General features: G+C 42.1%; 2 protein-coding genes across 9 annotated transcripts in view; one reads left to right on the plus strand and one right to left on the minus strand.

Moving 5' to 3' along the window:
- BCL2L13 (BCL2 like 13) overlaps positions 1-10,565 on the plus strand; it is a 34,797-nt gene extending 24,232 nt beyond the window's left edge. For 5 of the 6 annotated variants that reach the window (XM_028747672.2, XM_077935194.1, XM_077935193.1 and 2 more), the window contains exon 7: positions 3,930-10,565. In XM_028747672.2, the coding sequence (XP_028603505.2) occupies positions 3,930-4,742 (813 nt within the window). In that variant the 3' untranslated portion in view covers positions 4,743-10,565. The remainder of the gene's footprint in view (positions 1-3,929) is intronic. The other variant, XR_013394425.1, reaches the window with a different exon arrangement.
- Positions 10,566-11,635: 1,070 nt separating this feature from the next.
- Positions 11,636-26,442, minus strand: BID (BH3 interacting domain death agonist). 3 transcript variants are annotated; one of them, XM_077935196.1, is made up of 6 exons: positions 26,293-26,442; positions 17,309-17,367; positions 16,116-16,302; positions 15,080-15,228; positions 13,328-13,561; positions 11,636-12,478 (listed from the first exon to the last, which is right to left on the minus strand). In XM_077935196.1, exons 2-5 carry the CDS (start codon positions 17,315-17,317, stop codon positions 13,340-13,342), a joined length of 567 nt encoding a protein of 188 aa, XP_077791322.1. In that variant the 5' UTR covers positions 17,318-17,367; positions 26,293-26,442; the 3' UTR covers positions 11,636-12,478; positions 13,328-13,339. The 3 variants fall into 3 exon arrangements, with proteins under 3 accessions (XP_077791322.1, XP_028603516.2, XP_028603514.2); XM_028747683.2 differs by having other exon boundaries at positions 13,349-13,561; positions 17,309-17,371; positions 26,293-26,440; XM_028747681.2 differs by having other exon boundaries at positions 17,309-17,371; positions 26,293-26,440.

Genomic DNA, 26,442 nt, shown 5'->3' on the forward strand with positions numbered 1-26,442 from the left:
GTCTAAAGTATTGCTTTCCTTGCAATTGCGATTGTGATTTATAGAATGATACGGAAAGCAGGCTACTTTCCCTAGTGCTTGACTCTGGGTTTTATTTTCAGTCTTGGCATTGTTGTTGTCTTTAGAAGTGTAAAGTAGTCATTCAGTTTCTAAAACTGAAGTTGGTGGTAAGTAGGTGTGTTTTAGACTCTGATGGTAGAGGTATAAGAACAAAATTCATTTCCGTTTTGAACTTGATAATTGCATTCTTATTAGAAAGACAACCAGGATCTTGCACTAAGGTTTGTTTGCTTAACAAAATTTATGTTCTTCTTCAGTGTAGTAAAACCTCTAAGCATCTTGCTCTTCAGACTATTAATAGTGGCATACTTTCAGTGAAAAAACAAAATTGTCTGGTTCTTTATTCCAAGATTTGACTCTGGATGACAAGGGACAAATCTTTAGGCAATGTATTAAAATAGCAGCATGCCTTGTTGGAGAGTGTGTTTTGTAAGAGAGTAAAAGAATGTACCTTTATTCAGACTTCACTTGCTTACAGAAGTGAGATAATGGAATCCAGGATAACATAATGGATGGTGTAATTTAAAAATAATAATTGCTGGAAGGGCTATATCAATAAATGCTAGCTGGAGATTTGTAGGCTTGTGAGACATTATTGACTTTTATAAAGGAGTCTACTGCAGATTTCAGTATTAGATAACAATTCCTGTTTTAGATGGCTTACCTCTTGACTTAGTTTCTCCTCTCTGCTTGAAAATGGAATATTGTGGGCTGTAATATGTAGTACTGTACATAACACTGTAGTGTTGCTTGCACAGACTAACCGCTCCTGGAAGGAGAGTTCCTGTGTCTTTTTGTATGCTTTTCTAAGTGAAATGAGCAAGTGTTTGTTTTTAGCAGCATGGGTAGCGTGACTGATTAATTTTAGATCTACCTGATACTTAGCATTTTTACTCTTGACTGTTTTGAAGTAGTAAAACAAATCATTGGGATCCTGCATATGCAGTTTAAATTTGTTTATATTTGTAACCTGTTCCTATGTCCAAGGCTCAGGACAGTGAATGAAAAGCATAAGAATCCTATTAGGACAAAATAAAGTTGGGCTTAGAGAAGACTCCATAACCTTCAGCACTCTCTTACTCCACTGCATGCTAGAGACAGCTTCACCCACCTTTCTCGGTGCCTGCTATCCCACACACTTACTCTTCTGTGTCTCAACCCCTTCCATGGTGTATATTTCTCCCTCTTATTGAGGTTGTTCCTACTCCTTCAGCTGACACCTAGGGGAGCAGCCTCTTAACCTATTCTTCTCCCCACCACCCCCAAGCCTGGAAAGCCAACCTCTTCAGGAGCCTGCACTCTCAAATTTGAGATTGTCTAAGATGTCTTTTCCTTCATTGCTACTTAATATTCCATGGCTCTATCTTTTCCATTATTTCTTTTTTTAACTGCTAATTCCTGGCACATTTGAAAGCTGTTAAACTGCACTCTGAAGACCTTTGTGTGACCTTCAGATAAGAACAGCACTGTTGATGTACGAAGATTTAGTATAACACCTCAAGTGGCATAAAATAACCTGTTCTGTGGATCATGTGGTACAGATAAAAGGATTCTGTAGCCTGTGGTGCAGTTTGTGCTGAAATGGAGGTAACAACAACTTTCCTTTATGAAGCTAAGAAATCTATTTGAGTAGTATTGCTGGCTAGATGTAACTGAGAATTCCACACTCATTGTTGGGGAAGGGCTGTAGCTCAGTGGTAGAGCACATGTTCTGCGTGTAAAAGCAAGTCAGTGTCAACAGTACTAAGAAAGATGGACCCAATGATCTGACTTGTTATAAGGCAACTTACAATGTTCTCATTTGTAGTATACACAGCTTAATGTTATTCATCTTGGGGCATAATCTTTCAAGTCAGATACTACATTATTTAGTGAAACTGCCTAGATAATTGCACCAGAGTGTCTGTCTTCAAAAATTAGCAAAATTGTTTTGCAGAAACTTAGTATTTGTAGAATGATCTTCCCTGGGCAAGTTTTGTGTCCTCAATTAAGTAAAATACAGGGCCAATAAGGTTAAGTTGTATGAAACAATATAAGCGAAATGACACTGGGAGTGATATTAATTGAACTCAACTCTCTAGAACTAATATTTCAGAAGTTAGGCCTCTGGTGCCTAACACATTTTTTATTCTTTCTTAGTATTGATTTATTTTAAAACATACTCTACTTGTTTTTATTTATTTTTTAAAAAAACCTACTAAAATATCTTTGATGGCAAAACCTCTTTGCTGCTACCTGTGCAGACCTCTTCTCAATATTCCTTTGGTTTTCTGATGCAGGGTCATTCTTGATTAGAGTATCACAAACATCTGATGGGAGGGTCTGTCTGCATTATAGTGCTCTGTGTTCTGATTTTTGTTTTACATGACTCTGGTGCTGAAGCAAGGGTGAATAGTGCAAGCTAGCCTGGAGCTATGAAGAGGGCAGAGGAGTGGGAACAATTCATAGCAGAATAACATGTACTCTTCACCATAAAGCTCCTGAGCTCATGAGACAGCTTGATCAGCACGGAAAGAGGGTGGATGGGGATTTACTGAGTAATTACTTTCTGTGTGGCGGCAGTCCAGCCCCTGATGCAGCTTTTTGCATGTGCCACATTCCATTAGCACAGATGGATAGTTGTGAAAGGCAGCCATCAACAGAAGCTCTGAGAGCTTTGCTTGAAGGATGCCTGAGTGGTTCTGGTTAGCAATGCTCCAATATTCTTTGTATATTAACATCATCTCTCTATACAGATACCAGATTATTATTTTTTTTTTTAAAACGTTCAATTAATTCAAATAGGCTTTGAATTTTTATAAGTTATGAAGAATTTCTGTTATGTCTATGGGTGACTCTTGAGGAATAGATTTCTAGAAATAAAAAAGTAACTCCTATGCAGTACAATTTCAGTTGAGGCACTTTCCTAATAGAATCAGCACTCACCATAGAGTATGTGAGAGATTGCTACAGAACTACAGTTGTACCTTGGAAGTCAAACGGAATCCGTCCTGGAAGTCCGTTCAACTTCCAAAATGTTCGGGAACCAAGGCACAGCTTCCGATTGGCTGCATGTGTATTGTGAAATAATGTACATCAGATTCATGTGTTATGCTCATAACAGTCCTGTGAAATAGGTTAGGGTGAGTGATCCTGACTTTTGTGTGCATGCACACACATAGAATTTCATAATAGTAGAGAACTGAATCCAGGTCTTTCCCCCATATCTAAGTACAATACTTTTGTCTCAAACCAGACAGAAGACAATTACTGTTCAATACTTAGTTTTGACAATATGCAAACCTCTTTAAGTATTAAAGTTTTGTTGCCTCTCACCCCCCCAATAATTGCATGCATCTGCACTCTGATGGAAACCTGTTCTATCCATTGGCTGTTCAACTACCGTATTTTTCGTCCTATAGGACGCACCAGCCCGTAGGACGCACCTAGGGTTTTTTTTGGGGGGGGGGGGAATAAAGAAAAAAAATATATTCCCCCCCCCCCCCAGCCGCGGCTTCAGCGCGCCCCGCGCTCCGTGCAGCAGGCTGCTATCCGCAGCCTAGGGAGCCCTGCGGGAACTCCCGCGGGCTCCCCAGGCTTGCTGATAGCTTCCTGAAGCCTGGAGAGCGAGAGGGGTCGGTGCGCACCGACCCCTCTCGCTCTCCAAGCTTCAGCGAAAGCCTGCATTCGCCCCATAGGACGCACACAGATTTCCCCTTCATTTTTGGAGGGGAAAAAGTGCGTCCTATAGGGCGAAAAATACGGTATATGTAGCAATTATACTTTCTCTGGGTCATTCTGAATTAAGGCTACCATTCTTCTGTAATGTGGTTGTATCATGTAAAATTAAGTGCTGCTAACTTCATTGATTATGTGCATTTTTCTTCTAGGGTACTGTTTTTAGTTTGGATTCTGAAGAAGAGGAGTACCACGGAATAATTGCCGAAGATAGCAATGACATCTACATCCTAACTAGTGACAACTCAGGCCAGGTGAGCCCTCCTGAGTCACCCACAGTGACAACATCTTGGCAGTCGGAGAGCTTGCCAGTTTCTTTGTCGGCTAGTCAGAGTTGGCATACAGAGAGCTTACCTGTCTCGTTGGGGCCTGAGTCTTGGCAGCAAGTGGCTATGGATCCTGAAGAAGTGAAGAGTTTGGACAGCAATGGAGGTGGGGAAGAAAGGAGTGAAAATAACTCTTCAAACTCTGATATTGTTCATGTTGAAAAGGAGGAGATACCAGAGGGGGTTGAGGAAACAGTGGTGCCAGAAGTGGTCCTGCAGGCTGACCCTGCAAAGTCTGCTTCCCCAGAACCTCCAACTGCATTGCTGGAGCCAGAAGCTGAAATTGTGTCTCTTAAAAAGCCAGGCTCCTCTGCACCTTCACATAAGGAACACCAGAAAGAGGGGAAAGAGGTGCTGCTGCCAGAACCTGAAGCTCCAGCCTTGAGTAAACCTGTCCAGCAATTAACTCAGTCAGAAGAAAAAGCTACCCCCAAACCTGAAAGAATACTGCCTCCAGAAGAAGAAATAAAGGCCAGAAAGGGAAGCTATTCTGAAGAAAAGGAAGAGAAGACTCCTGCTGGAGAGGAGAAACCCATCCTCTTACCAGAAGGCAAATCAATTCTACTATATGGTGGGGCAGCTGCAGTGGCCATCCTAGCTGTGGCAGTAGGTGTAGCACTAGCATTGAGGAAGAAGTAGTGAATGCCTCTCCTCAAGGAGGTAGCGCCTGAATCTACACTTAGTTGCATTGGCTGAGGGTTGTGGTGCCTGCTGTTAATGGGAAATTCATGTAGCAAAAAGGGTGATGGGGTAAAGGTACACTATAAAGCTAAGCCTGGGGACAATCATGTTTTTAGTGGACTGGTATCGGATCTTCCTGTTTAACATATAGGGGTGTCATTTTGAAAACCCCTGCACATTTAATATGTATGTATAACTGAGAAATGGGGATGCTTATACACTGGAAACCGGCACAGAACATTCCAGGGGAAAAGGAAAGTTTGTTATCCCTGGAAATTTCCCTTCCATAAGCTGCTCTTGCAGCTTCTTGGTTCCCCTTTAACCTCTTGAATGAGAGGCTCAGTGTAGCATGAGGTTGGTAGCTCTTTTGTCTCGGCTTCCTCAGGTATTGCACAGCTCCTCTTGACCTCCCAGATCTCTTTTAAACCCCAGTGGGTTAGTGCTTCTTCAATACAGTGGTACCTCGGGTTAAGAACTTCTTTCTGGAGGTCTGTTCTTAACCTGAAACTGTTCTTAACCTGAGGTACCACTTTAGCTAATGGGGCCTCCCGCTGCCACTGCGCGATTTCTGTTCTCATCCTGAAGCAAAGTTCTTAACCTGAAGTACTATTTCTGGGTTAGCGGAGTCTGTAACCTGAAGCGTCTGTAACCCGAGGTACCACTGTACCTCTTTGCTTTATACCTTTTCTAACCCCCCCCCCCATATATATTTAATGAAATTTTTAAAGCTCTTTAATGTTGGGTGGGTAAAGCAATAGTCTCCCATACAGGGATGAAATTATAAGAGTTTGGTGGGAAGACATATTCTTTGATCCCTCATGTATCTGATCTCAGCTACTTTTGTGTTTTCCTTCTCCCTTTTAATGCATCCTGTTTTTTATATCTGTTTAGTTATCAAAGAGACCCTTTTATCATTCTGATGAATAAAAAGGAGAAATGTTCAGCAGTTGTAAGCTGAACTGGCACCACTTGCAAAGTCAAAATATAAGCACCTGCTTTGGGCATCTTTTCCCTGTTGTGTTTGCACAAATTCAAGAGTGAAAGACGCTTAGCCTTAAATTGACCTTGACCACTGATAAAAAGCCAAGCACAAGGTCTTCAAAGAAACAAATTCACATAGTTCAACCGAAGCAGCATTGTGCTGTCCCTCCCAGTTGTTTGCCTGGTTTGGGGCTGTAGAGTGAATGGTGACCTGAAAGCCAGTAAGTCATGTAAACTTGCCTGATAACCTGTGGAAAGTTTATTTTTAATCCAGCCAGGTATGATTTTTACCCAAGAGGAATGAAATAAGATATGTCTTAACAGTGTTTGGTGCTGTGTGTGTGTGATGGAAACAAAATTTAAATATTATTACTCTGTTGGTGTTTGCTAGGTCTATGGAGTGGAAGCTCTCGTGTCCTTCAAGTGATTGCTGCAGCTTGTTTGGGCTGCTGAGATGTGTATGAACCAAAAGTAAAAAAATAAATGACCTTTTCCAAACTTTTTAAAATATCCAAGCTCCACCATAGTAGACATATTCAAACTTTCCCCCTCATTATTCTGCTAACCAAAGGATGCCGAATGAACCCCTCCCCCCCTCTCCTGGTGTACTAATTGGATATGATTACCTGTCTGGCAATCAGGTACCTCTTTACTATAGTGCTATTTAGGAATGTGAAAGTGTTGAGTAGTGGTTTTCTCTAGGTCCTTGCCATAGCTGCCTTTTCCAGTTACCCTCTGCAGAACAGATGATCAGGAAATTCCTAAGATTCCCTTCAACCACATTTGTAGGCTAAACTTCTCCATTCATGTATTGTAAATAAAAGAATCATCGTCTCAAATTAACAAATGTATACTCATCATGTGGCAGTGGTGATTTTCTTCTTCTCCAGTGCTTGTGTTAACACGTTACATTTTGGAGGCAATGTCTTGGCAACATGTGGCCTATTCATTATGACCTGTGTTGCATTTTTTTGTTGCAAAAAATCTTAAGGCTCAATTGCTTAAAAAACAAAACAACAACAATTTCAATTCATTTTAGGGGTGTGATAGTAAATAGAATATGCTCTTTTCCCACAGGAAGCATCCTATAGCCATTCCTAGAATTCATAGACAGACTATGTAGCAAATTGCTACAGGTCTCGGTATATGTGATGCAAGTAAAAGTAAAGGTACCTCTGACCGTTAGGTCCAGTTGTGGACGACTCTGGGGTTGCGGCGCTCATCTCGCTCGGCATTTGTCCGCAGACAGCTTCTGGGTCATGTGGCCAGCATGACTAAGCCGCTTCTGGCAAATCAGAGCAGCGCACGGAAACACCGTTTACCTTCCCGCCGGAGTGGTACCTATTTACTTGCACTTTGACTTTACTTGCTAGGTAGGCAGGAACTAGGACCGAACAACGGGCGCTCATCCCGTTGTGGGGATTCGAACCGCCGACCTTCTAATTGGCAAGCCCTAGGCTCTTAATTAGATGCAATTTAAAGGGAAAGTAAGGAGGTGAAAGACACTCTTAAGAGTCTTTGAGCTTTAGCCTAGTTTCATTTTAATCCATTCACCTTTCAAAATCTCAAATTTATTATTACTTATTTCATGTTGTTGTAATTGCTATTTACTCCTGAAACTTCACTGGGCAGGCCCTTATTCAGTGTAGTTTTGATTTACATTTAATGAGTGATAGTTGCCACTATGACAGTCTGCATTCCTGTTTACCATAAAACTGTCTTCCATCTTATTATAATGGTCACTTGATTGTTTGGGGCATCCAGGATCTCTGATGGCGAAAGTAATTGCAGTCAGCCGTAGTTTTAGCACAGTAGCCAAGTTGATGAGGGTTTGGCTCTAATGATTGTGAAGTTGGGAGGAAGTATATCCTTACACACGTTGTGGTAGAAAGCCTGGGTTTACTATCAGTTGGCTATTTGAGAGGAAGCCACTGCCAGTCTCGCCTCCCTGGTGAGTATGCATGTATAATACATAGTTTGTGCACACAAGAGGTTATCTTCCCACATTACATGCACACCTACAAATGTTGTATGTGAAGTGTCCTCTAACCATATGGGAATTTTTGCTTTTTGATTCAGCAGGATGGGAACTTTGCCATGGCGGTTGGGAGTTGCTGGTTAGGTAATTTCCAATGCTTTTTTCTAGTGCTGTCTTTGTTACCCATTTTCCAGAATAAAGTGCCTCAGTGTATTCCGGTGGGCTTTAACAGTTTTCCTTTTTTATATTTGCCTGCTTTCTATTTTGTAGCCCTATTGTCCAATAGTGAGTATTCTTGAGCTATAGCTCCAAAAGCCTTTGGGGAAAAACCTCCCATGCTGGAGGAAGGTAAAATAAATCATAGCTGCTATGTCATTAGATATTAGCATTGTTGCAAGAGTTAATATAGCTCAATAGTACCATTTTGGGTTCTCAGTATTTAGAGATGCACTAGTATTAGACCAATTCAACTGATAATAGATGGGAATGGTCTATAGCTCTCAATAAATTTGATGGTTTGAAATGGATGTTGTTTCCTCTGCGTGAATATTTGCAAAACTCTTCTTTCTCCACTACTTACCCTCTTAAATATGAGTTATGCATGCTTTGAAATAAGCCCCTCCCTTATCTGCTAGGGCTATTGCCAATACAAATTCTCATTTTTCTAGCAGGCACTACAAATTAATTAGGATAAACCGGTACTGTTTTTCTTTTTTCAATACTAAGGTCATGTGTTTGGCCCGGGGGTGGGCAAGAGAGACGATGGGCAACTGTAGATTGGTATGCTTCACCTGTTAATTTCGCTAGTTTCAAAATGCTAAAAAGAACGTTAGATGAAAGATTAAAGGGTGTAGAACTGCGAACTGCCACTTTCAACCATTGACCAGTAATAATCTGTTCTATTTTCTGTAGATTTCTGAAATAAGTGTGTGGCGGGGGGTGGGGATAGTCTTTCCCTGAAGATATTAGGGCTTCAAGATGAAATAGGACTTGGTAAAGGTGTCTCATACTATAATTTCTCTTATTCTGTGATATATAGTCATACATTTATTTAGTTGGTTCAGATGAATGTCTGTTTTTAGCAGTGAGATGGATGCTTTGAAGCAGTGTTATTTCACAGCTTTTCTTGAAGCATCACTAGAGAAGGGCTAGTCTGTTTATAAATTAACAACTAACATTCTATACTCTGGCAACAGTACTTCTCAGGGTTAATGTTCATATAGCACAGGCAACAGGCTGGAGTCTATATGGTTTTTGGAGCTGCAAACAATAAACTATTTAGGAGAAATCATGAACATATGTGTTATTGTGTTAGCAGTAACAGGCATATAGGTGGACTTTTAGAAATGTATTGCATGTGAAATTGTGTCACCTAGAGGTACCCATTTATATACTGTACTATTTATGAGCAGGGTGGTCTACAATTCTGCATTGGAACACCTAAAATTATTAGACTGTACCATGCAAACCAAGCCACAAATGCACATTCAGACAACAGTGTGGCTGCCATCCTCTCTCAGCCACCCCCCCCAAAAAAAATCCAGTGGGCAGGTGGCTGCCATTGAAAACCTCTTTCCTGTCCAGGCAAGCAACAAGGCAAGCAGCAGCTTACGTCTAATTTGACCACCTCTCTTAGGGGTGATAGGTGTGTTGCTCCCTGTGGCTTGTATTAGAGTTGGCTGAAATAAGCCCAGCTACTTATTTAAGAACAAAACAAAAGCAGGAAGTAGCTGGGCTTTTATCTCAGTAAATCTAAAATTGATTCCCTAACTCTCTAACCCACTCCTGCACTGATTTCTGGTGCTGTAGCAGTCTTGTTTGGCAGCAGCAGGGAAGCTTCAGGGAGACATGTTTGAGATGCTGCATACTAAAACTGCAGTAGCTACTGGAAAAACTATGTTTTCCAGAAGCTAGTTGCAACAGGGGGGAGGCTATTCCTGCAGCTGCTGCAGTACTTCTATTAATTTGTGGTTAAAGGAAAGCAGGTTTGTGTGGGTTTAACTTGTAATACTTCATATATCAACCCCCAGAACTCTTTATTTCCACGGCTAGAAAGCTGAGTTTGACTGCATTGTTATTCCTTAAGTGATGCCCTCTAACTACTGATTATGAGGACTTAAAGCAAATTTTGTCTAGGAACTGTCCTAGCAGTATAAACTGTTACAAACCAATGCAGACTTTCAGACATTGCTCATTAAGTAGAACCTATTTTACCTCTGATAATGCTTTAAGTTATGTTGGAAGAGATTGAAGCTTGGTTGCACTCTAAAAGATTATGGATTTTGATTGTGAGAGCAAAAGAGATGAGATAAACGAAAAGCTATATAACAAACCACAATTTATCCCCTCTATAGAGCTCCAAAACTGTAAAAGCAACTCATCAGCATATGGGTTAAAAGCCTATTTCAATCCTGTTCATACAAAAGCATAGAGGATTTGAGTTATGACTAGGTTTTAGAAAAAAAATTGTGTTTGCTTCTAGTGAATTCCTAAAACAATTGGTTGATTTTCAATAATAAGCAAATTTGCATTCTGAAATACTGATGTGACATGCAAATCAGTTAAGTGTTCAAGGAACTGTATTTTTCTAATTCCTTATGCAAGTACAGCATTTTCAAAATTACTGTCTGAAGCCTTTTGTGCCATTTGATGAATTAAAAAAACTTGCTATTTCCAGTGTTAAAAAGGAGTTACCAGCTCCCTCATCTACTGTTTATAAATTGAAGGGGTATGTTTATTTTTCCTCTGCTGATGGCGCTTTGTTGTAAGACCCATGCCCCTAGCCCTCAGTTGCACTTTAATAAAGTCAGTTTTGAAGAAAAGATGTGTGGTTTTTCCTTCTGTTTAGTACAGGTGTGGGAAAGCTGGTGGTCCCGCGGATTAAATAGGGCCATGCACAGCTCCCCATCTGGCACACAGGGCTCTTTTCGGGCTCTAACCCCTGCCCCATACATGCCCACTACTGCTTTTGCCAGTCTGGAAAGTGTCACATGATGCTTTTTGCTTGTCTGGATGGAGGGGTGGTGGTATAAAACCTTTGATTTCTCTGTGGTACGGTAGCTGTATTCGAGCCACAAGAGTTGCATCTGTTATTCCACCCACTTTTCCTCTAACACCAATATTAACACTCTGGCTGCTGGTAATGGCTTCCCTTTAAATTCTGAAACACAAGAACTGCAGCTAGAAAGAAACGGGATTAGAAATACAGGATCAATTTTTTAGATCTTAACCTTTCACCTCAATATTTTATCAAAACCACATTCCCGAGCACTCAAGTTTTGACAATGAAAGGGTCAGCATAAAATCCCAGCTCTCAAAATATTCTTTCTATGTTGCCATAAAGAGCTGAAGTGAAAGAAATAAAAAAGCAATTTTAGCTCCATAGGGTAACCTTTCCTTTCCTTTTCTTAATAAAAAGAGCCATGTTTTACTGTTGGACTTCTTGGAACTCCTCATGTGGAATACACATTTCCAAAATTCCAAATTAGTCCATAGTTGAACTACATTTTACTTTTTTCCAAGTCAAGTAAATTTGGCTAAAATTGAGAACTATTAAGGCAGTACTCCCACATACACCCTGTGTACACTTTCTCAACCCTTATTGCTGAATCAAAATTTTATTCAGGATTATAGGGTGTGGTCCAACAGGGTGGGGGGACACACCTTTTCAAATTTAGCTGGTGGTGTAAGGAGAAGGCAACCAATACACACACACACACACACACACACACACACACCCCTGCTTGCAACTATGTCAAGAGATTTATAAAGCGATACTAACAGCTGGCAAGTTTACAAATAAAGAGCCCAGGGCTCCCTAATCTATCATGAGCTGGAAATTCCCAAGTGCAAATAAAACACTTGCATGACAGAGCAGAACCCACCAATCAAGCAACCTTAAGAGATTTTTATTGGACACCACAAGGCAGCTTCATTTAAAGCAAGAGTGGGTGACCTGTGGCCACAGCATTCCTACTCATTTGGGCTGGTTGGGTGGCACGGATGAGTCCAGAAACATGCTACCAGGGCAACAGGTTAACCACCTTTGCTGTAAAATTTGTTGCCTAATGTAAAAAGAAAACAGGAAACAATTTTCATTTTTGAAATTTTACAAACAGCAACACAAATACATCAACTACTTGAATTAACAATGATCTGCTAAAAACTGGACAACAACTGGCTCTTTAGAGCCAGTTTCCAAGACAACTGGAAAGATGAAGCTGCTCCAAGGCTAGGTACCATGGGGCACTAGCAGCATACATAGCCAGCACTCTTCCCCCAAGCTAAGGTTTTTTTCACATTAGTGCAATTCCTTTCACTGATGCCCAAGAGTGATGTCCTTAGATGGGTTGGAGCACCTGCTATTGCTCATTAAGGCTTTGTAGTTTTATAAGTGATCCCAAACACTCCAATCCAGTTGGCAAGTAGCAGAACAGAACATCTACCCTTTGCTCCAAGCTTGTCATTTGCAAGGAATGACGGACTGCTCCCACCATGAACCCCAAGAAAAATAGCCACTTGCCTCCTGAGATGTAGAGCAGGACCAAGTATTTCAAGTAGGAAAAAAATGTCATTCATAATTCATACTTTAAAGCAAGGTAAGCAGCACAATGGAACTAATTACTATTGGTAAAAATTGCAAGCAAAGCTTAAAACAGTTCCTTATAACTGTTTCCTGGTTTTTTTAAAAAAAGATTTCTTAAAGGTAGACATGTTGTGTTCCCTTCATTCACCTCTAGAAGAGAAAGAAAAGAGGGAGTTATGTTCAGTCCACTACAGTTATATTCAATGGTCCACATATTTAGGTATTTCCCAAACAAGTGAATGCCAAAAGGCTTTTTCTTTCATACACGCCCTGCATGTATGAATAATAATAATAATAATAATAAATAATAATATAATTTATTCTTTATACCCCGCCCATCTAGCTGGGTTTCCCCAGCCCATCCTTTAGGGTCCAACTGAAGGCAGGTTCACAAGTCAGAATACATATTGCCAACATGGCATCTCTGAACACACATGTGCCTGCAGCAGCCTTCCCTGACTCCTCCCTGCTGCAACTGAAATCTTGCAGTTGATGAAACAAGCTTCAGAGGTCTCTCTGTGTGTTGCTAACAATGTTTTCTCTGGTTTGCAAGCCCCCAAAATTTGGTGATCTTGGAAAGGCTAACACACCAAACAGAGTCAAAAATGCTCAATTTCCTCATCCTAACAGAGGAAACGTATGGAACTTCAGGCCCTCGGGATTTCCCTCAGTCCATTTCCCCTGTGGGCACCCTCAAGTCCTTCTGTCTGGCTGGAATGTGTCACTTGAACTGCAGTGACTGCCTCTTGCATGTGAGGATGCAAGATGGGGAGACTGTATATAAGTCATGCCCCATTGTTTTGTCTCTGGCCACAAGCAGCACCACTTGTACATGGGCCCCAGTTGTGCATCCTATTCACACATGATGTAAAATCAGGGACCCAGCAAACTCCTTTCCTACAACATTTCACACGGCCTGAATAACCACTCCTTTTCCCCCTAGCTTCCAATGTAGGGCTGAATTATTCACTGGGCGTGGAGATAATTAAATAGCAACACCTGGATTTTATTTTATATCACCTCAGGTTCCAAGTTGTTCACATAATCACGGAGGTTCTCGTTGATGTAGTTCACGGTTGTGCTGAACACTTGTTGTAGAAGAGATGGCATAGTGTTTGCTACTTTTTTGGCTAAAACCATAGCTACCACTAGCATGGCTCTCTCTTGCTCCATTTCCAAAGGCATCCTTCGCACAACTTCCTTCACTGCTTGAGACAGGTGATTGGTTATTGCCTAAAAAAAAGAGAGGGGGGAAATGTACCTCTTTGAAATGCTGCCCTTCTGTTCCTCTCTACTCCAATCCCTCACAAATAAAACCTATTTTCTCTTCCCCCTTGTCCCCACACACCGCAAGGCATTTGGCAGATCTTTGTTTTGCTCTTTTGCTGTTTATATTACAATAGTTCCAAACATCAAAGATCAGTGTAACAATCATTAACATCCACCAACGATAGATTAATTTTTTTTAAAAAATTCTAAATTATACATGGGTTCAGTTACGTATGAATTTCAAAATTCAGCAATCCAATAATATATCAATAGCAAAGTAACTCCTCAAAGACGACAAAATACTTTTAGATTATAATTTGCAGGTGTCAACTGTTTATAGGCCTTCACCACTGAAGCTTGAGTGGCATTAAGTTGCATTCTACTTTTTTATAATCATGCATTGGCCACCCACTTTAAAATAATGGCTGCCTTCTCCATTTATAGCCATGTTTCTGGTGAGTAACCTAATGCAATTTATTGTGGGGGAGATAAAAATGGAAATACACCTTCTAACATAAATGAAAGCAACCAACCCCGCCCCCGGCCAAATGAACCACAACATGGGTCAATTTTGCTTTGCTCATTCCACACCTCCAACGTATGTTGTTAGTAGACACTCCTTTGCTTAACAGACTAGTAATTCCTTTTAAAACAATTCTCACCAATAGATGAAAAAAAACCAGCTGTACCTCTTCCATGTTTTAAATTTTCTTTAAAACATGCTCCCACCACAACAGAAGTACTATTACAGATTACAGTCATAGAATCAAGATTCTCCTCCAGTGAAAAATGATGTTCTGTTTGCAAGGTTGTGCCTGCTTCATCACACATATGGGGAGGCTGCTTTTATGAGAACACCCTCCACAAAAATAATGGAAGTCTGGTGACATAGCTCAGCTGGCAGAGCATGAGACTCTTAATCTCAGGGATGCAGGTTCAAGCACCAAGTTGGATAAAAAGATTCCTGCTTTGCAGAGGGTTGGGCTAGATATCCTCATGGTCCCTTCCAACTCTATAATTCTATGATTCTACCTTCCAGGGGGAGGGACTTTTAAAAAATCACCCCAAGGGAAGCAGTGGGAGCAAGCCTTGGACTCGCCTGCTTCGTGGAACACTGTTGTGCCCCAAGGCCAGTTTTGCAGCTAAACTGAATGCCTTGTTGTCCTCTGTCCAAGAAGAAGACATATCCCTGCATTCCTGAAGTAGAAATTACTGCCTTTTAGCTCACGAGATTGTAGGAGAATCCACAGCAAAACATGCCTGAACTCTCTCTCCCAACTCCAATTTTATGTTCCTCAGTCCCAACAGTAAAGCTGAAGTAATTATTATACATCCCATTCACCAAGTCACCTCTGCAAGAGAAGCATGGACTTTGCAAGGGTTCCCAGAAAAACCACACAGCAGTTATTTGGATCCAGGATTTCACTTATCATGGTAGATGAAACTCTGAAGTAAGCCTTAGATTTCATTCCTCTCAATCACCTCTTTGGACATGTTCTTCGCCATAAACTGCCGCACAAGATTCTGTATGAGCGATGGGTCAATCTCGGCAGCCAGCTGATCTCCGATTTCAGCCAGCTGAGCTCCAATAATCCGGAAAATTTCCTCTTCATCTGAATTTGGATATATGACTGAAAAAAGATTAAACAGAATGGAATTCTCTGCTCACTCTTCCTCTCTGAACTTCCAGGGCCTACTGAAGGCTTTTTTATTCCAGCAGGCATTTTAACTGATGTTTCGTTTTTTAGTGAAAACTGGTTGTTATTCTTTGTATTGCACCTTTGAAAAAAAAAATCACTGAAAGACTATTGTAGCTAAGTGGTATATAAATTGTTCAAATAAATAAGGGGCATATCCACACCACATAGGTAAAGCACTACCCAGCACTCATTTAAAGCAGGACTTCCCCGAAAGAATCCTGAGAACCGTAGTTTCCCACTCACAGGGCCCTTTACAAACTACAGTTCCCTAGATTCTTTGGGGGAAGTCATGTCTTTTAAAAATGCACTGGATGTGCCCAAGGTTGAAGTTAGGTTCCAAACAGACAGCTGAGGAGGACAGCACAGAGGATTTGCTACAAGTGTCCACCATAGCATGGTGGTTACAGCACTGAATTTATGGCCAGGGTTCAAATCCCTGCCACAGAGCTTGCTAGGAAACCTTAGGGCAGCCACTGCCTCTCAGCCTAATCTACATCACAGGGCTACTGAGAGAATTGTGTGTGCAAGGGGTATACTGCTCTGAGCTGCTTGCAGAAAAGAAAGAATAATGTATGTTTTTGCATGTGTGCTTTTAAATGGCCATAACTGTCAGCAGAGCTATTTTTAATAGTTTTATTTATTTAACTGTTCTTAAAATATTTATATTTATTGCATATTTGTAGTTTTGTCTGTTTAAATTCATGCTGTCAGCAGCCTTGGGTCCTGCACTGAGGGAAAAGCCAGGGTATCAAACAAACAAACAAACAAACAAACAAACAAACAAATTTTATCTTGTTTGCTCAAGATAAAATACCTACTGTCCTCAGGTTGCCCAAATCTGTTGCCATCTGTCTGAAGCTCGTCATCATCGTCCTGCTCTGAAACCAACTGGTTTTTCAAAGCACAAAGCTCTGAAGCAAAAGCGCAGTCGGAAGACTTCTCCAGGAAGGAGTAGAGAAGAATCTTGGTTAGCTGTGCCTCCTGAAAGGGGCTATTATAATCACCCTATAATGCGGGGGAGAGAGAAACAGAACAGGTATTATTTATGATAGACAAGCATGCAGCCAACTTCATTTAATGCTTATTTAAAAATATTTATAATAGCAGTTCTAGTGCATGAAATCCTTTATCATCTTGATCCAGGGGTTATGCATATCAATAATCTTACCCCGTGAAACCGGAGAATATCAGTTTATATTTAAATACAAAAAAGGGGAAGTTAGCAGCTCTTAAGATACTAAAAATACCAGGCACTGTCAAACTCTCCAGAGTGAGAGCCAAGTATGGTTTCTTGTGTCCCTGGGGCAGTTATTTTGTAACTCTGTTGTAGTGCGTTTCTTTTTCAACTCTGCCCTTCGAATCACCATCACACCATTGCTAATAAGGCGATCTTGGCATCTTTTAATTCACACTTGATGTCTGAAAAATGAGATGAAGGACCAGCCTGACTGAGCCTTGTGCCAGCATTAGCTTACGTGGACTACAGTCCATTTCATCAGGCGATGTCTGTGGAAGTTTATGCTATAATAAACCTGCCTGTCTTTTAAGGTGCCACAAGTCTCTTTGCTGTTTTTTGTCACAACAGACTAACACAGCTACTCTTCTGGAAATGGTCCCTCTTAGTTGTGCATGCACAGTCAAAGCCAGCTACTGGGACTGAATTCTCAAGTGATTCTGAGCTACAGCTACCTTAAAAGGGCAGTGCTTTCCACAAGAAAACACTTATCTAAACATATGGGATCTGTGCTTGTGCACTGCAGCAATTTGTAAACTTTGAGAACTTGGAAGAGACGGGGACCTCCACTCCTAAGCAGGGATTCCCTATGTCTGTACAGAGCTCAGGAGTAACTGAGAGCCACAGCTTGCTCCTAACTTTGTTCTGCTGAACACTTTTAGGGGGAAAGGGGGTAGGGGCTTCTAGACAAGGTGACTCAAAAATAACTTTACTTGGACAAACTCCTCAACATTTCTTCAGACGATACAATTATTTGAAAATAATTTTTGATCCAACCTGGTCCATCGTTGATGCTGAGGCCAGGTTACTCGTAATCTTCGGAAATCACAGGGCTTCTACCTGCAAAAGAAGAATTGCATGTGATTTCTTTTCATCTCTTGGTTAATTCTCTCTCTGCAGCTCAAACTGTCCAGTATATGCCCAGCAATTACCATCTGAAGATCATAGAGGCCTCCTTGACAGCTATTTCACACCAGAATTTTATATCTTTCCACAGACTGGGGGAAAGGGCAGAACTTCTCAATATATTTTATTTGCATATACTGCTGCTGGTGTTTTCGCTGATGACGAATGGGTTTTATTAATATGTGTTTATTTGACACTTCACTGTGTGAGGGGATGGTCCCTGCTGCATTGAAACAGGCAGTGATGCAACAGCTCCTGAAGAAACCAGCTCTGGACTGGAACAACTACTGACCAGTTGCAAATACTCCTTCTTTTGGGGGAAGGTAGTGAAGAGGTCTGTGGTGGGGCAGATGCAAGCATTCTCTGAGGACCTTTGCAGACAGGGGAAGTGCAACCTTGCTCCAGCTTCTTGATCTCTCGTCAGCAACCTCCTCGACCGGCTCCAGGGATTGGAAATTAGGGGCTTCAATCGTACTTCAGGACCGAGTCCAGAGAGTAGCATCAGAAGAGTGCCTTTTGGCCTCCTGGCAGCTACGCCACAGGGGACTCTCTTACCTCCAGTGCTATTTAATATCTACACGAAGCCATTGGGAGTGTTCATTATAAGTTTCAGGGCAAGGTGCCATCAGTGTGCTGATCACACTCAACCATATTTCTCCATAACATCTGAATCAGGAAAGGCTGTGCAGTCCCTGGGACACTGCCTGGATGCAGTGGTGAAAATGATGTGGAAAATCATTCTCAAAAAAGGAAATGGCCCAGGACTCAGTTGTAAAAAGTTAAGGGCTTTCAGGTAGCAGAGCCCAAGTCTTGGGGGGCAGACAGAGGAACCAATACCGGGATAGATGGACCAATCGTAAGCAAATGCTGGGAATGATTTACTCTGCCCTACCCCTGCTATCAGGAACCCCAAAGCTTTTCATCTCCAAACTACAACACCTTGGGCTGGCTTAATTAATATATCTGCACGCTCCCTTTCATGCATAATTTCCAGATGCTCAATGCAGCCAGACAACAAAGTCACTGATGTTACATGGGATGGAAATGTTTTCAATGATTTATTTCTTTAATGGAAAATACCTTGAATTATTATTATCGATAAAATTATTTTTTCAGGTTGATTACTGCTAGGGGATGTATGCCAACGTAACAAATAAACCAGGCATAGGCAAACTTGGCCCTCCGGATGTTTTGGGATTACAATTCCCATCACCCCTGGCCACAGGTCCTGTTAGCTAGGGATCATGGGAGTTGTAGTCCCAAAACATCTGGAGGGCCGAGTTTGCCTATGCCTGAAATAAACAGCTTTTCCACAAGCTGAAATTAGTGTTAGTAGGCCTCAGCGCTTTCCTTTTCTCCCACTTAAATGGTAACAATGAGAATCAATGCCTGCAGTCAAGCTGTCATGAGCTTAACTACGTTTATTTGAATTTAATTTAAATATATATGCAGGGCATTCCTATGTATATTTACTACCCAGGTAGGTGGTAACTTCCACATTCTTTTTTCTTTTACCATCCCACAATGTCCGCCTGCACACTCCGCTGCAAATCTTGCTGTTCTTTGCCTAAGCAGTTTAAGCACAATTAAGCCTAGCTCAGACAAGGAGAATGAAAGCAGAGTACGAAGGAAGTGGGGACGCTGAACAATAAACTCCAAAGGGGAAACCTCAAAGGAATAGGAAATCACTAAGACAGACCAAATTGTTTTAACTTGGCAATAAAAACCACAGGAAATAAGTATCGGTCTGCGGCTCAGGCTCCAATTATCCACTAACGACTGGAAATGTATTCTTCTTATTATAACCAGTTTATGACCTGCCTGCCCACCACCCCAAGTCCCAGCGTGGGTTGCAACAACTAAAGCACCATGTTAAATACAGTTTAAAGCCACTTACAACCACAGAAGTAAGGTGGGTCCAAAAAGCATACATCTCAGGTGTCAAAAGCCAAGGAGAGAGGTGTGCCACTTATCACCTACTGCAAGCGACCAGTGGCTGCCCTGATGCATAATAATAATAATAATAATAATAATAATAATAATAATAATAATTTATTATTTGTACCCCGCCCATCTGGCTGGGTTTCCCCAGCCACTCTGGGCGGCTTCCATAGACACCAAAAATACACTAAACTATCACAGATTAAAAACTTCCCTGAAGAGGGCTGCCTTAAGATGTCTTCTGAATGTCAAGTAGTTATTTATCGCTTTGACATCTGATGGGAGGGCGTTCCACAGGGCGGGCGCCACTACCGAGAAGGCCCTCTGCCTGGTTCCCTGTAGCTTTGCTTCTCGCAATGAGGGATCCGCCAGAAGGCCCTCGGTGCTGGACCTCAGCGTCTGGGCAAAACGATGGGGGTGGAGACGCTCCTTCAGGTATACTGGGCCGAGGCCGTTTAGGGCTTTAAAGGTCAACACCAGCACTTTGAATTGTGCTCAACTATCAGTCATGGTGGCCGGGCTCGATGGGAGCTGGAGATCAACATCACCTGGAGGGCTACAGCCTCTCCACACCTGCCTTAAGCAAAGCAAGCTGCAGTACTGTTGCTAAGGTATGGCTGCCACGCAATCTATGTGACTGTTTTATACATGCTTTTAATATACTGTAAATCCCTTTGGGATGTTCCATGGGAAGCAATTATAAATGAATTACTACTCCTACTCCTACTGAGTTCCCAGTCCAAATCCCAGGCTGCATATATTAATCTGTGGCAATATTGTAGATTCTATGCTTCACAGAGCCTGCAGTGAACTTTAAATGAAGCTTTAAAGTTCAAAGCTTTGGTAAATCTGTTTGTTTTAATTTTTGCATGTGGGGGCAATCACAAAACGTATTATGTTGTACAAAAATTAGGAGCAATCCTATACTGAATACAATGTGTGCAGAGAAAATGTTGGTCAAGTATGAGAAAAAAGCTTAATTGGTTAAATGGAGATAACAGAACCTATGTAACCGAACTATAAAATGATTGCAATGTTTACTGGTGCCACCTAGGGATTGCCACCAAACTTCCAATACAAAACAGTGCAGACATTTGTCAGAACTGGGAAAGTGAAATAGCTTTAGTTGCAAAGATTGCAAAATACACCAAAGTATTTAATTCATAGATTGGCAAGGGGATACAAAAAACCCCAACTTTTTTGTGGGGGGAGAGAAGGCACAATAAACACTCAGAAATCAAATTTATATAAGGCTCCAAAGAAAGAGGCCAAAGAAATTGAATTTTCAAAATGCAAGGGAAGATAAATGCCTTTGCATTACTGATTCATTCATCCCATACTTTTGACTACAGTTCTCCATCACTTTCCTAACCACAAAAAGTCCCTTCCTTTTTTAAAAGTAGACCTGTTACACTAGGGCGACTTTAACTGCTGAAACCTCAGGAAAGAATTCAACACTGTTTTAAGAGAAATGTTCCATCAGCACAAGCAGTTCAGCTTGTCAAATGGAATAATTTCAGGAGGTGGGCAAGGAGAGGAGAAGTCCCATTGTGCAAGCAGAAATCCTCAGGGTGGGTGGGGGGGCTTCTGCTGATGGGACACATTAGGTGAATCTCACCCTAAACTTTCTGGTACGCGCTTGAATCGCCAAGTAAAGATATGAAGGCTGTCAATTATATAAGGACAATAGTCATCATAATATCATCGTCACAGCCATGAAAAAACATATGTTCAAGTCAACAACCTAAAAAAATGATTAATGTTGCAAAGGTCATATTTATTAAGGAAGTAGCTGTCAACATCAAATTCTCAGCTCCCAAGTTCCAGGAAACACAAAACATTGTATTTCCGGAAGCAGGAGTGAATGACAGTAGTTCTCTAGGTGGACTTTTTTGGCCAAGTTGAAAAGCAGAATACTAGCTGGCATCTATTAAAATTGGATGTGCTCCCTTTTAAATTTTTTGCTTTGTGGGCAATTATTTACACTGATTGCTTGCTCACCTCAAACTCCAATAGTAAGAATGAGGTCTTTGGTGATAATACACCTTAATACCTTTAGTTGGGTATGATACTTTTATTTTATTTTTAGCAGTTCTCATTGTCTGTTCAAGTTTCCAGCTGCTAAGTATCTGGGATGTAGGTTTGACAAGAGCCCTTTTTTATTCCCGTCGCTTGTGGGAATCATCTTGCACCTCTAGCAGAGTTTGAAATTTCCCATGTGCCAGGCTCATTTTTCACCTGGCTATCGGTCACTTGCAACCAAGTGAAGCCAGGAGCCAGCATGGCGTCTGACGTCTCCACCATCTGGAGGCGCATGTCTGAGGATCCTTAGATCTTGCCTGTTTTCACACACTAACAACACATCCTGTAGAATTCCGTCAGTGATATTTTATCTGCACAATCAGAATGAACCCAAGAGTTGCATTGAAAAATATGCTTTTGAGCTATCTGGCCCCTAAATGGCAACTAAACATTCCATTTTGGCATCTGTAACCCTGGTTTAAGGACCCACCTGGGTCCTTATATCTGAGTTTCTAACACTGACTCTAGACTGTGATTCAGGGGGCTTGCAGTGTTGTTTTCATTTATGATTACATTCACAGTGTCTACTCACAGGCTCACTAGCACAGAGCTAACTGCTCACAGGAAAGAGACCTACCCATGTGAACCATTGAGTGAAGCCTGTCAAATGCGAAGAGGTGTTTGCGCAGAGGACAGACAGCCTGAACAGCTCACGTGCTGCCAACTTGCAAAACTTTTTTTTTTTTTTTGCCTCAGGTAGTTTAACTGTCAGCTGCACACCTCAAGACAGGTGGTGGTGGAGAAACAGATAAGAGATATAGCAAGTAGATGCTGAAAAAAGTCTTACTGTTCCAAATGTAACAGAGACCAATCTTATCCAAACCCACAGGAGACTTCAGATATTCAGAGGGTAACAGGAGCACAAACGTGTGCAAATAATTCACACAAGCACGAAGTTCCTATGGTAAGGTTACCAGATTTTTTCCGATGACTCCAGGGACACTTTTCAACTTCAATGGATTTTGTATGGGGACTGATTTGTAAATCTGGGGACTGTCCCCGGGAAACGGGGACGTCTGGTAACCTTATCCTATGGGTTATGGCCTCTATTCTCACACCCTGGCTCCAGAAGAAGCTTCTTGCAAGACACACCTGCCTCCAACCACAGTGGCAAAAGGGAAATATAATTGAGGCTTCTCAATTTACTCAATGGGTCACTGGCCAAAAAGATTGTTATTAATAAAAAGAATAATATTCCAAGGTTGAAGTTAGACCCAAATTCACTTTGGAAAAGGAGGCCATTTCCTCCAATTATGAGCAAACGTGAGGAGATTCTGCTGCAGGGGTGAGCTCAATTTTCCTCACATTTGCTCTTGTAATGAAACATACAGACTCCAAATCAAATACAGCAGCTCCCTCTCTAGTGCATCAGGCATGCTGTCCACATTGTTTTTTATTTCAAGTGCCTTATGTGCATGTTTGTTTCATGCTTTAAAAAAAAATTGGGGGGTGGGGTGGTGGGTAGAGGAAGAAAATGTGGCTTTGTAACTAATACAAAGGCCAGACTATCAAAGTGGTAAAAATCTGGCTTCTGCTGAAAACTGCTGGTTTCCTCCAACCAAAATGTCCACTGCAGACTGGCTGCAAAAATGATGTACTTCTGCATGCAAGCTAAACTTCTGTGAAACCCACTATCAAATCCAAATGCATACAAGAATATTATCACACTCTGAAAAGTGAGTAAACTCAGCACTGTTCAAAGTTGTAACACAAAAGTAGAATACATGCAACCTGAATCAGGTCCAAAACACTTGTGTGTATTCTTCGGCACTTACCCCTTTAAAATATTAGCAAGGTGGGAGAAATCCTTTCCTAACGCTGCTTACCTGCATTTTAGAGAAACAAGTGCCATATCACACACTTCAGACCCCAAGCAACCACTTATGGCCTCTATGGTGGATGGGAAAGAAAGGCGGTTGCAGGACCACTCTTCCTATTTCCTTGACAAACCTATTCATCACTGAGGCTTCTGCAGCTGTTGTTATGTGAAGCAGGGACTGAATATGACACATGCAATGGTAGCAAGTGAAGCTGGGAAAATGCCTAGAACTCCCTTGCCTCCCAGTAATCTTGGCAGGCTCTGAGGTACTTTAGCTACAGAAATGCTCGTTCCCAACATTGTCACATTTAGGTGTGACTGTGGACATGAACATTAAGATCAAGCTTGGGGCTAAAAATTAAGATAAAGCTTGATTTGGAGAAAAAGCTCAGTGTCACCTCCCTCCAGCTGTGTCCCACTTTATCCTAAGGTAAAGTGAGTCAGTTGTTGCCATTCATCCCTATGGGTAAAGTATAGCACTGCATTCAGGAATGTGATTGTGATATAATGTCTCACCCCATTCCACTCTTGATGTAACAAGGTGGTCTTGCACCACTAGGAATCTGGGGCAGGTGGGAAGAGAAAGTGAGAGGATGTGTGAGATGAACTGTGCTTCCAATATTTACGCTCTTCCTACACACACACACACACACTGCCTGCCACAATAAAATTTTTTTAAAAAGTTATATAAACAAAACCTAATTTCTCGCTTCTTGTTGTTTGGTCAAACTGCACTAGGAATTGAGAATCTGTGGCCCTCCAGATTTTTTATTTTATTTCTTTATTTCAACATTTAGATACTGCTTAGTAAGTAAATCAAAACAGTGATTTCCTGGACTCCAATTCCCATTAGCCCCAGCAAACATGCCCAAAGATCAGGGATTATGTGAGCTACAGTTCAACAATACCTAAAGGAAGAGAAATTGGAGAACTGTCAGGGCTTTGGCGGGGTGCCAGTTAACTTTTTCCCTAGGCTGATGTATTTATATTGCAACTACAATTGAGAAAAGAAAGGAGAGAGAACAACTGGAGCGACATGGGACTTTCTGGACAAATGGATTAACATTTGGCAAAGAAAGAAGAAAAATTATGGACAAATAATTACTACACGCAGTAGCAAAAGGATATAGATCTTCATTTGTGGACTAACAAATTATTGAATGTGTTAATACAAATAGAAGTTATAAACGTTGCAGCTGCTGAATGGATTATAGAGTAATTACGATTGGAATACAACTGGATTAAGTGAGACTTTGGAAGCAGATTTTTTTTAAAAAAACAAGCCTGTAATTCTAGCACGCGGGGGGGGGGGGGGGCACCAAAATTATACAATTGGGTATTTGATTTGGTATTGTGATTTGATATAGATATAATGAGGTGTATTTTGGATTTGGAAACTCATAAAAATTATTGTAAAAAAAATACAGTTCAACTATCTCTAGAGCTGGGGTTCCCATGGGCACCCAAAAGACACCCCTAATAACACTTGCCACGGCCCCCTGCAACTCCCTATTTTATATATAAATACATATTAAAGGGGGAGGTTGTATTTATTTTGAGGCAGTGCAAATGTTTTTGCTTGTTTTGGCAGCTTATGCGAAACGGGTATTTTTTTCATGCTCGTTTCTGTTTCTTAGATTTCCAGAAGTGCTTTAGGGCTAGAAAGATTGGGGACCCCAGATCTACAGGACCTGCAGTACATCCTCCTGCCTGCATCTGGCAAATGCAGCCAGGGCACCACAGCCATACAGGGTTCTCCCTCAGGACCCAACCAAGGAAAGTAAACAAGTTGCGGCAGCTGCTGTTTCTGCATCTCCTGGCTGCTGACTTTCCTGCTCCATCCATGCTTGCAGGGAGAGGGGTACTGGCAGCAGGGAGCCCTGCCCCATGAAGGGAGCCCCCAAGGTCCTGGCTGAACATGCCACTGTGGGCATCTCTCAAGCAGCCAAAGAGGCCTCTTGTTCCCCCAGCTCGGCCTGCCCAGTCCAGGAGCCGACAAGGCGCCCCGAGGCCTGCCCTACCCCTGACCACCATCACAACCACGGTTATTTCCGGACACCCCCAGTGGGGAATTTTTTGGGCAACGTCTGCCTGGGACGTGCGCGTGTCCTGCAAATACCTCGAAATGGGAGGAAAAAAATAGGAAAACCGCGCAACAAAACACGAGGCGGGAAACCCAGAAAGAGCAACCGCACCCACCCAATGCTAAAAACAGAATAATAAACCGAATTAATCGGCTGTCCTCTGTCTTTTCATGGCACTTCGAGGAGTCTCCCTCAAAAGCGCACACACAAAAGCCCTCAGGAAGGGAAGACCAGACAAGGAGCGAATGCTTTAAGAAAACGGCGCGTTCCCTTCGGCAATACTTTTCAAGCGTAGCTGCGGGCTAATAGTCTTGCCACGCCTATTGAAAACGAATAGCAACATTTGGCGCAACTACAGTGGTACCTCAGGTTACATACGCTTCAGGTTACAGACTCCGCTAACCCAGAAATAGTGCTTCAGGTTAAGAACTTTGCTTCAGGATGAGAACAGAAATCGTGCTCCGGCGGTGCAGCGGCAGCAGGAGGCCCCATTAGCTAAAGCGGTGCTTCAGGTTAAGAACAGTTTTAGGTTAAGAACGGGCCTCCGGAACGAATTAAGTACTTAACCTGAGGTACCACTGTATATGCTACTGCCACAGAATTGGGCTGCGCACACAGAGAGAGGGAAGAGCCACGAGGAAGCGCCTCCAGAACATCAAGCAAGCGGGTCTCGCCTATGGCTGAACTAGTGAAGGAAGCGCGGGGAGGAGGAGGATTCCAGTTAGTGCATTTTCAACATTCCCAAGCATTTCTGACTCTCTTTTTAGGCCGGAGATCTTTCGGCGGGGGGTGGGGGGTGAGGGAGGGGGCACTGCCTACCGGCCGCCAGCAAAGCCCCCCATGGCGACCACACCCTCGCGCGCGCGCCGGGGAAAGAGGGTCTCTCCAAAGCGGGGCGCGGGAAACCCCGCTTCTCCGAAGCCACTCACCATGCAAAGCGGCTCTGCCCAGCTCAGGTCCCGCAGCCCCGCCGCCTGCTTGCTTGCTTGCTCGCTCTTTCCTTTTTTCGTCCGCTCCGCTCCGAGCAGCGGATTCGCCACCGCGAGACTGACTTCACTTCCTCCTCGCGCCGCTTTTCG

The sequence above is a fragment of the Podarcis muralis genome, chromosome 10, assembly GCF_964188315.1.
Source record: "Podarcis muralis chromosome 10, rPodMur119.hap1.1, whole genome shotgun sequence".
NCBI lineage: Eukaryota > Metazoa > Chordata > Lepidosauria > Squamata > Lacertidae > Podarcis > Podarcis muralis.